Source organism: Plectropomus leopardus, chromosome 14 (assembly GCF_026936395.1).
Source record: "Plectropomus leopardus strain MGB_pleo_1.0 chromosome 14, ASM2693639v1, whole genome shotgun sequence".
In the NCBI taxonomy this organism is placed as follows: Eukaryota; Metazoa; Chordata; class Actinopteri; order Perciformes; family Serranidae; genus Plectropomus; species Plectropomus leopardus.
This window is the reverse complement of record NC_142189.1, coordinates 17,489,174-17,499,368: the sequence shown is the minus strand read 5'-3', so window position 1 is coordinate 17,499,368 and position 10,195 is coordinate 17,489,174. Positions and strand designations below refer to the sequence as shown.

Here is a 10,195-nt window from a genome sequence, read left to right as displayed (position 1 = left end):
ACACCAAACCACCTTCAAAATAAAAGCATTGCTGGAACGAACCGAAGGGATGTACGTATCCGTCTTTCTCCCAAATATTATACGGTATTTTAGAGGCTTAGGGAGCATGCTCTTTTTATCGTAGTTCTTAGTGAATGTTGTAATGCATCCTTACTGTTTTTATCGTGGGTTTTTATCACATAGGCTGCATCTTGCGTCCTCGCTCCCTCCTTTAGGACACTGAAAGCGCAGCATCACGCTGAAGTTAGTTTCCGATTTAGTTAAGGGGAGACTTAAAAAGGATGTAATTTTGCACCTGCCTCTGGGGTGGCAGTATGTTAGACACTTTAGCTTCCAAATTGTTCGAAATCCGCATTGATATTTTTTACCTTTATTTTATTTGTGACTGCCTTTTTTACATGTTGACCACACTGAACCAGGTCTCTCTCGAAAACAACTAGGCCTATACTTAGCTCAAATCTGGACAATACTATCCCAGACAGGTTTAAGATTATTTACAACACAGTTTCAGATGTGTAAAACGTCATTCTATTTGTGAAAAACCAAAAAAAAGAAGGAAAAAGGAGAGTTTTAAAGGCGTTTTTTACATGTGAACCACATTGGACCAGGTCTCTCTTGAAAAACCACTGTACCGCAGGTTAGATTCAAAAATGACAAAACCCGGTAAAATCTCCCTTGCTTGCATTTTCACAAATAGACTAAAGATTTCACAAATCTTGAATTGTGTTATAGATAATCTTTGGTCTCTCTGGGATAATCTAGTCCAACGCAAAAGGGACAGTTCACATTAAAAACGGAAATCTCCCGGGTTTATTTTGCATTTCCACAAATAAAATAATGGTTTCAAATTGTGAAAGTGGGTTTCATACAACGTCGGGGCTTTACCGAAAACATCAATCATGCTTTCACCACAGTACGAGGTGCAAAACAATACGAGCGCTGATGAAGCGTAAGCTAACTTCAGCGTCGTCGGTGCACCTGCATCTAGAGTAAGACTGTGCAGTGATGTTTTTTATTATGCATGGTTTTATTAGGTGATTTACACTGGCCACTGACATCAACCCTCGCTGACTGCATCATGGTCAACCTCTGCTGCCTCTGCTGCGGCGAAATCCCTCAACCCCGCCCCCCTCCGTCCGGCCAGGCGGGACCACCGCGGGATCCCCGCTCCGTGCAGCAGCAGCAGCCTGCTGGCTCCGGCCCAGACCGTGCGGGGCTGCAGGGGGAGCAGAGAGGGGGAACAGACCGGAGGGAACAGAGCAAGTGAATAAAAGGAGAGGGTTTATAATGCGAAAGGTGCAGCATGCTGTCCTCCGATCTGGACTCTGCGGAGGACACGGCGGCCAGCAGCGCTCCCAATGATGCTGAGGAAGAGGAGCAGGAGGAGGAGGAGGAGGAGGACTCACCGGCTGAGAGTGATGTCCTGGAGGAGGTAAGTGCAGACACGTTCATTATCTAGTTTTTTAAAGAAAAACCTTAAAAACATGAAGAAATATCAGCTGGGAATCGTTTTGATCAATTTATTTCTCTCAGAAAAAAGAAAAAAAAAGAAGATTCTGAATTACTGTTTAAGAAAAAACAGTAATTCAGAATCATAAGGGACTGTTCTTTATTTATTAGAGGAAGGGGGAGGCTGGGGTGTGACTTTTTGTTTTTCTCTTATTGACCCTCCCTGAAGCTAACGTCACAAATATTTTTCCTTGAGCCTCCCCGAGTGTAAATGCATAACCCTTTCTCCACCATAAATTTGTTGATAGATTTTAAAAACTTGCCATTTGATGTTAAAAGGTTGAAGAGCTGCAGTTTAAAAAATAAATAAATTTTAAAAAGCCTAGGTTTTTCACTCTTGTTGTGCATGCTGATTAGTGATGCAAAAAATATCTTTCAATTTTATTTATTTTTTTTTTTTTTGAAGAACAATTCAAAGCATAAAAATCACATTACAACCAAGGATTCTTACTTTTTCCCCGAAATTTTCTTCCCTTACCCTTCCATCCCCAAAAGAGAGACCATAACAGAAAGATTGCACTTTCCGAAATCACACTAATGGCAACAATCATGACAAGATTTATGGGTAACAGTGGCACCAAAATTAGCAATACCCTAAACACATAAGAAAATAGTAAATAAATACTCACATAAAAATAACTTAGAAAAGAAAAAAAACAAAAAAGAGAATGAACAAGAATGTTCAGTTGTCACAACCAAGTTCATTTTTGTCCAAATTTTAAAAATAAATGTAGAATAAAGTGATTTTGATGAATATCACAATTTAAAGCTCAGATTGGGTTAAGCTTTTGTTTTGTTTTTTTGTAACAGAAGTGTTCGTCATACATGATGTGTACAAGGACTGTCAGAAATTTGAAAATCCATTGATAATTTCTGTTTTTATCCGCTGCTTTTCTGACAATCACTTTGTAACCCTGTTAAGAAAAGTACTATATAAATTAAGTTTATAATAATAATAATAATAACGATTATTATTATTGCCATCATCATCATCATCATCATCCATGGTAAAATGAATACAAAATACAGCCATTTAAATTTGTATGCCCCTAAGCCAAAATGAAAAACACAGTCCTCAGTTCTTAAAGAATTATTTAACACGTTTCCTCATTTTTGGATCATGCTCTTTCCACTCATAATAACGAACAGTCCCTAAACATTCTTGTTGTGAAATACAAATGAGCCCACTCTTAGATGCAAGGTTCTTAAGCTTATTCAATTATAGTCCTTAAGAAAAAAGAAGCAAATTTAGATTTAAAACACACGCATGTTGATTCTTTGTGCTTAGTGGAAATATCAATCCTTTATCGACCTCCTCTGTCATGATGCTACCTCTTTCACCTGCAGCCAAACAGCCTCTCTGCTCGCTGAAATGTCAGAATAGTCCCTTTCATATAGTGGCAGTAGAATTCAGTGAGGTGGAAAGATCACAAAAGCATGCATTTTATTCATTTAGACAGTTGTGAAGTCAGCAAACAATTATTTTTTTTTACAAAGCCAGACTATGATATTCAAGTGTGATTAAGCATACGTGCATGTGTGTGTGTTTGCTGTCTTCACTGTCATGGAGTAATTACTGTGAGTCCATCTGCAGGGATTGGCTGTGTGCAGCCAGCCATGCACAGATAGTAAAAGAGCACGAGTTGTCTTACCTCAGATTCATTGTCCATGTATCTGCTGAGTCATGTTTTATACTGCGGAGTCTATTTAAGTGCAAGTGACTTTTGTCTTTTTCGCACGCATCCTATTCATTTACAGCCAACAGATTTAGTTGGCGTGTCCATAAATGACAAGATGTTTTCATTACTTTTTACATGTTTTGCGCATAAAAACATTAAGCTATAAAAAATCAAAAAGTGTTTTTCTGGTAAATAAAATCTGTATGGACTGTCTGAGGTCAGGAGGCTTTGTCTGAAGTCCGTCTTCTCTGCTATACAAGAGCTCCATAAATAACTGAGGTGGAACCAGCAAAGTGACGTCCTCACCCCTGTGTCAGTGCAGTAATGGATGGGCTGGTTGTCAGCATAAATCGTTTCACTCCATAAAACACCAGAGGTAGTCTACAAGAACGCAGCATCTCCTGAGGGCGACTGTCACCACCAGAACCAGACACAAATATTAGAAAGTGCCGCAAAGTCATTTAGAGAACGTGATAAATGTTAATAAGATGGGATCGAATTAATATATGAATGCTGCCATCCTTTGCAGATGCTCACATTAAATTTTGCTGTGCGGGTCATAAAGGGTTACGCTCCAGCCTCCTTTACTGTTAGTGTTACCGATGAAATAGTTTCAGGCCGGTGTGTCTTTGCTGAATGGGACTTCTGGTCAGTATTGCAAATGTAAGCACTTTCTGTTTCTGTTCGTTTGCCGCCCTGAGCAAACCACCCAATACTCAGAATACTCAGCAGCTGGAGCAGAAGTGTGTGTGTGTGTGTGTGTGTGTGTGTGTGTGTGTGTGTGTGTGTGTGTGTGTGTGTGTGTGTGTGTGTGTGTGTGTGTGTGTGTGTGTGTGTGTGTGTGTTTAAACAGTGCTGGGAAAAGTTTTCAGATTTCTTTCTTGGCTAAAAGTAACAAAATCCCTATTCCAAAATACTGCATTACAAGTTAAGAGTCCTAAAATGTTACTTAAAGGAGCAGTGTGTAAGATTTAGGGAGATTTATTGACATCAAGAGGTGAGAACTGCAGATTGCAACCAGCTGAAGCTTCTCCTGTTAGAATCCCTTTAGCTGTTCAGGAGCCAAATTATCCGCAGGAGTCTCCTCCTCACTAATGATTTTTAAATTTCATTATTCTGTATATTATAGAATGACAGTAAAGGCTTTCTAAACTGGTAAAAACACAGAATAAAGCAGTTTCATGTTAAAAAAAAAAAAAAAAAGAGCGTTTTTCGACTCTCATTGGGGAGGTCCCGCTAACTACGGCAGCCGATGCGAAAGCACAAATGGCCCAGTCTAAAGCCGGTGTCTGATTGGTCCGTTCTACTGTAAAGTCATGTTCCACGCGGTTCAGTGTGATGATGTTCTGTAGTTGCATCTAGCCACTTTTTAACAATGCCTTTTTTAAGATACATTAAAGTTTGCAAGTGAGGTGTTTACTGATGTATTTTATGTCGAAGAACAAAACGTGAAAATCTCTTTTGCTAGTTTAAACCACAGACCGTATTTCGGGCTTCTAACCTAAAACACATTCAAAAAACCCACTGATGTTCAGACGAGGAAACAGGAGGTGCTGTATCGCTAATGGATTTCTGTTTTTTTGACGTGTTAATATGTCAGGCTCTGTGTCTATCACGGATTTAGTCTGCAAGGTTTTTATGATTTTGTCTCCATAAGTGTTACCCCGCGATATTAATGTGACAACTTTACCAGGCAGCACACTTGTCCTTGTGCAATAAAAATTCAATTAATTTCAGAGACAGATGTGTGAAAACACCTCAGTTAATATTTATTAATGTCAGCCGCTCTGACTCACAGCCTCCCGGGGACGCTACGTTGTTTAATTGAATTCCACTGAGCTTTCTTTAGTTTGATTTACTTTGTGCTTAGCTATGGGAAAGCTTGACAATCTATAGTGCGGCCACGTTCATTTGCATTTCCACTGCATGTCACCGCCAGGTTTCATCGCTCTAAGTGCCTTTTCCTCATTACTCTCTCTCTGCAGCAGCATCCAGTGAACCAGTCTCTGGGTGCTTGTGTCTGCCGGGAGTCCCATTGGCGCTGCCTGCTGCTCTCTCTGCTCATGTACAGTTGCCTGGGTGCGGTGGCGTGGTGTCAGCTAACCCGCGTCACCAAAATCAGCTTCAACTCCGCCCTCACCTCCTCCTTCACGGCCTCCTTCACCTCCTCCCTGCGGGGCGCCTCTGGGATGGGCATTGGGGGACACTCGATGATCTACCACGACAGCCCGTGCTCTGACGGCTACATCTACATCCCCCTGGCCTTCCTGCTCATGCTCTACATCTTGTACATGGTGGAGTGCTGGCACTGCCGGGCCAGGAGCGAGCTGCAGAGCAAAGCGGACGTGGACAGCGTGTATGAGCGCGTGCTGCGGATGAGACAGGCCCAGCCGTGCATATGGTGGAAGGCCATCAGCTACCACTTTGTGCGACGGACCCGGCAAGTCACTCGATACCGAAATGGGGACGCGTACACAACCACGCAGGTGTACCATGAGAGAGTGAACACCCATGTGGCGGAGGGCGAGTTTGACTACAGCCACTGTGGGATGAAAGATGTTTCACGTGACCTCAGAGGTTTGGAGGGACATCCGGCGACTCGGCTGCGCTTCACCAAATGTTTTAGCTTCACAGAGTCCGGTCCAGAAAATGACTACCTCAACCAGAGAGCCAGGTTCTTCTCTGAGATTGAGGGTTTGGATGATTACATGGAGGCGAGAGAGGGGATGCAGCTGAAGAATGTGGACTTCAGAGAAAACCTCATCGCCTACGTAGACCCGGATAGGATGCCTTGGTACACTTCCCAGGTTGCCTTCTGGCTGGCGGCTCTGCTGATGTTGTCCTGGCCTCTGAGAGTGCTGATAGAGTACCGCACTGCTTACGTGCACTACCGCATAGAGAAACTTTTTGGGTTAGAGTACAGCCACAGCAGCCCCTCTCCTCTGGATGAAGATCGGCCTTTGGGGAACAACACCGGCTGCATCATTCCAAGAGTCGACACACTGGACAGCACCGAGATGGAGTGGCACATTCGCTGTAACCGTCAGCTGATTCCGAGCTACTCGGAAGCCATGCTGATCAACATGAGCACGCCGGACTCGAACTCCTTACAAGACACTGAATGCACCTCGTCCTCAAACTGCTTCCTCCTGGACAGCAGCCAGACCGCTCAGAGTTACGGCGCTCTGCAAAGCCAGGAGGACTGCGAGCAATGCAGGGAGCCCAACGGAGGAGGCGATGCAGGAGGCAGGAGGAGGACCATCACCAGCTCCAGCTGCTCCTCCATCTTCTCCTGCAGGGGAGCACTGCTCCACTCGCACCTCTCCTCAGACACGTCTCGCTTCTCTCTCTGCCGCATGTACGGCTCCCATCGCACCGTGGCCCTGTGGAGGAGCCGCAGCAGCAACCTGACGGACCCCTGCTGCGTGGACGAGCAGTGCTGCCGCTCCGACTCCAGCCAGCTGGCGCTCAGCGACAGCCCACCGACTTACAGGGACGCCCGGTTCTTTCCGGTTCTCATTGTGCATCGGTCTGAGGGCTGTGGCAGCGAGGACGGGAGGGAAGTGAGGCGTTATTACATCCGGAGAGGGTCGTCCTGTGTGGAGACGGCTCTCTGAAGGACACGTTCAGTCAGTAGTGATGGGGCAGTTGGTCACTGTTTGCTTCATAGAGAGAATGACATTAAAGGGATAGTTCACATTTTTTGGTTGTATGAGGTATTCATCCACAGTATTACCTAGTAGGGATGCACATTATTGGATTTTTTGCTAATATCCGATATATCAAAAACAACCCATTTGGCCAATAACCATTATATCCGCTTTTTTTCCCCATTTTATTTGAGTGACCATCAAGTCACTTTTGTGGTGGAATTTACAACAGATTATGCATACTCTTATCACGATTGCCCACCAGCAGATGAAGACATGAGATACTTACTACTAAAAATGCTTTTCAGTGTATGTAATATATATTCATTGTGCAAAATAAGAAAAACACTAAAACTTTTCTACATGTTCATTTTGTCCAAAAAAAAATAGTTTAATATTGGTAAAAAAAATATGATGATAGAAATCAGCATGTTGGCCGATTCCCATATTTTGTTTTAAAGCCAATGTCTGCCGATACCTTCAAAAAAATCTGAACTATCCCTTTAATGAAGATTTATGGAGCTCCTACAGGAATTTCACTGTAAATATGCAGTAAAATAAAGTTAAATACAGACTTCTATTTTTAAACACAGTCACCAAAAACTCCTCGTATTGAATTGTCCATATTATTACAGTTAAACTGTCCCATGGAAACAGCCGCAGGTGTGGGACAAACAGTGTGGAGTGAGGCAGCAACAGTCTGTCTGCAGAGCAGAGTGTGTAATAACAATAATAACCGTCAAATCTGATTAAATGGTGCACTCATGCTGCCGGTAAATGCACGACCTCTGCATCCTGCTGTTTCCATCACTCAAATTTTTCAAAAATCACAGGATGCAAAACTTCATCTGCTCTCTCATTGACCTTGTATGTGTTATTATATGTGTGAGGATTATGCCACTTAGAGGCGTATGTAAGAATAACACAAGAAAAAAGAAAAGCTGCATGTTGTTACCAAAAAGTGTGTTTTTTAGTTGATTAATGGTGAAACCAAAGACATGAGTATTCTGTTTTTGTTTGTTTTGGGGGTTTTTTCTTGAAGAATTTTATTAAACACCACAAAGCTTTTATTTATGGGGGATATGCTGAGTGGGAACATGAATGTCAAAATGTAAGCAATAAAAGTAGTCCTGAAGGATTATTATTGCACAGGAGTATATGAATCACTCATCCCAGCAGATTAAAGAGAATACCTTCATAGAGGAAAATACACACAAAAAAAAAAACAGTATAAAGAGTCACCTGAGCAGAACAGGGCTGAACATTTGGGGTTTTATTCTCTCAAATTAAATCATACAGGTAATCATATCACTGTGACAAATTTCTATTTCTTAATTTGAGGTCACAAACAAATGTGGGTCCCTCCTGTGTCTGTGTGTGTGTGTGTGTGTGTGTGTGTGTGTGTGTGTGTGTGTGTGTGTGTTTGTTTAAGAGTTAGTTTCTGCTGTGATCATGTTGATCTGAAATGACGATGTCAGACACTCTCAGACTCACTGGTTCCTCTGCCGTCCCCTAGTACAAATACAAGGAAAGAAACGCTTCTGACTGCACTGACATTCAGTGATATCAACCGACACTTTCCAATCATGGTCGCTGGACGGAGTGCGGTAGGTAAAAATAAAACACTGATGCAAGCAAAAATGAAAATTTGACCTGTTGTTTGAACTGGAGTGCCGTCTTGACAAAATAAAGCAGGTAAATGAAGAAAAAGAGTAGAAATTGTTTAATTATTCACCAGCTCATGTGTTAATCAGTTAATTGGTTTGAGTCATTTTTGAGGCAAAAAACAATACACATAATAACATAATACACATAACACATATATATATGCATATACATACATATATATATATACACATACATACATACATATATAAATTTTGGATTTAAATTTCTTGAATGTAAATATTTGATTTTGTATTTACTCATCTCAGCTACGTAAACAAAGCAGAATCAACGCCAGAGATAGCAGAGCAAAGAGGAGAGCGAGATAGCCAAAACCAAGCGGTCCTTACCAAGTTAAAGTGTGCTGCAGGTCTTGCAGAGTTGGCCTCTCGAAAATATAAACCAGCTGCCAAGTGTTTCCTGCAGGCTTCTTTTGACCACTGTGACTATCCTAAGTAAACAATATCTTTATGTTGTTGACAAAAGACATTTGGAAAATACATATATATATACATAATGATTAATTGATTTGAATCAATGCAAGATTTGGAATTTAGTTTGTCATTTTTCTTATATATCTGCATAAATAAAAAGACAAAATATTCTTATCGTAGTCCACTGACAGAAAAGAACAATGTAGCCTATGTGTTCAGCCTTTCCTAATAAACGACTGAGCAGTTTTATCTATAACAATGCATCATGTTTATAAGATGACCATGAAACATGAAAAATCTGAATCTGAAAATAATTAGCACTTAAATAGTAAAATGCATCTCCTTGGGATAGTTTTTGGGGAAGTCTTTCCTGCAGCTGACCACTAGATGTCACAATTGCTCGGAACGGTATTCATTTATTATCATGTGTATGATATATTTTATGAGTACATTCAACAGTATTTTGACAAAAAAAGGGGGAAAAGCTTCAGTTGTTTCTCACAGTTTTGCAGAATGGCCCATTTCAGTATAATTTATATCATAGCCTAATTATTGATGTACTATTGTGTACATTAAATTTGTAAGTAAAACTTTGTTTATATAGCACCTTTCGAATCCTAGGTTAGAAAGTGTACAAAAATTTGAATATTGCAGCTGAGAAAGGTGGAACTGAACTTAATTGGCCTTTTTATAGTTTATACTTAGTTTAAGAAATTTTTTTCTTACCCCAAAATAAGATACATTTTTATCGTTAATCTGAACAATACTTACCTCTGAAGAAATATAAAGTGGTAGAAAATGTAAATATTCAAATGGAATACAAGTACCATAGCTGGAGTAAATGTACTTAGTAACTTTCCACCATTGTGAACAATAGAGCCTAATGAATTATTTAATTTATTTAATTATTTATGAATTATTGGATGGATAAACCAGATACATTTCTGTTTACAATTAACACTTGATATGATTAAAGCGCTTGCAAATGACAAGTTTGTACAAAATGTAAACTGTACATTTGGGGTTTCATTTTGCCTCTTTACTTTAGGATTTCATAGATTATTTTTTTAGAGATAAATCTAACCAAAACACTGACAAGGAGGAGGATCTCGGTTGTAATAATGAAAATAAATATGAAACAAAATTTAAATCATACTCACTAAAATAGAAATAAATCAGGTTTGAAGTGAAATCAAACACCATTTCTAAGTGTGTTGGTCTGTAGAGGAAACCATGAAGTGCATGGATGGATGGATGG

The 10,195-nt window shown here is 40.6% G+C and overlaps 1 protein-coding gene across 2 annotated transcripts; it reads left to right on the top strand.

Annotated features, from left to right (window-relative positions):
- The first annotated feature begins 1 nt into the window (after position 1).
- LOC121954143 (transmembrane protein 151B) lies at positions 2-8,601 on the top strand. Of its 2 annotated transcripts, XM_088087414.1 has the most exons (3): positions 2-51; positions 1,035-1,432; positions 5,174-8,601. In XM_088087414.1, the coding sequence occupies exons 2-3, from the start codon at positions 1,304-1,306 to the stop codon at positions 6,803-6,805; spliced, it is 1,761 nt and encodes a 586-aa protein (XP_087943540.1). In that variant the 5' UTR covers positions 2-51; positions 1,035-1,303; the 3' UTR covers positions 6,806-8,601. The 2 variants fall into 2 exon arrangements, with proteins under 2 accessions (XP_087943540.1, XP_042357415.2); XM_042501481.2 differs by lacking the exon at positions 2-51 and having other exon boundaries at positions 884-1,432.
- The last annotated feature ends 1,594 nt before the right edge of the window (positions 8,602-10,195 follow it).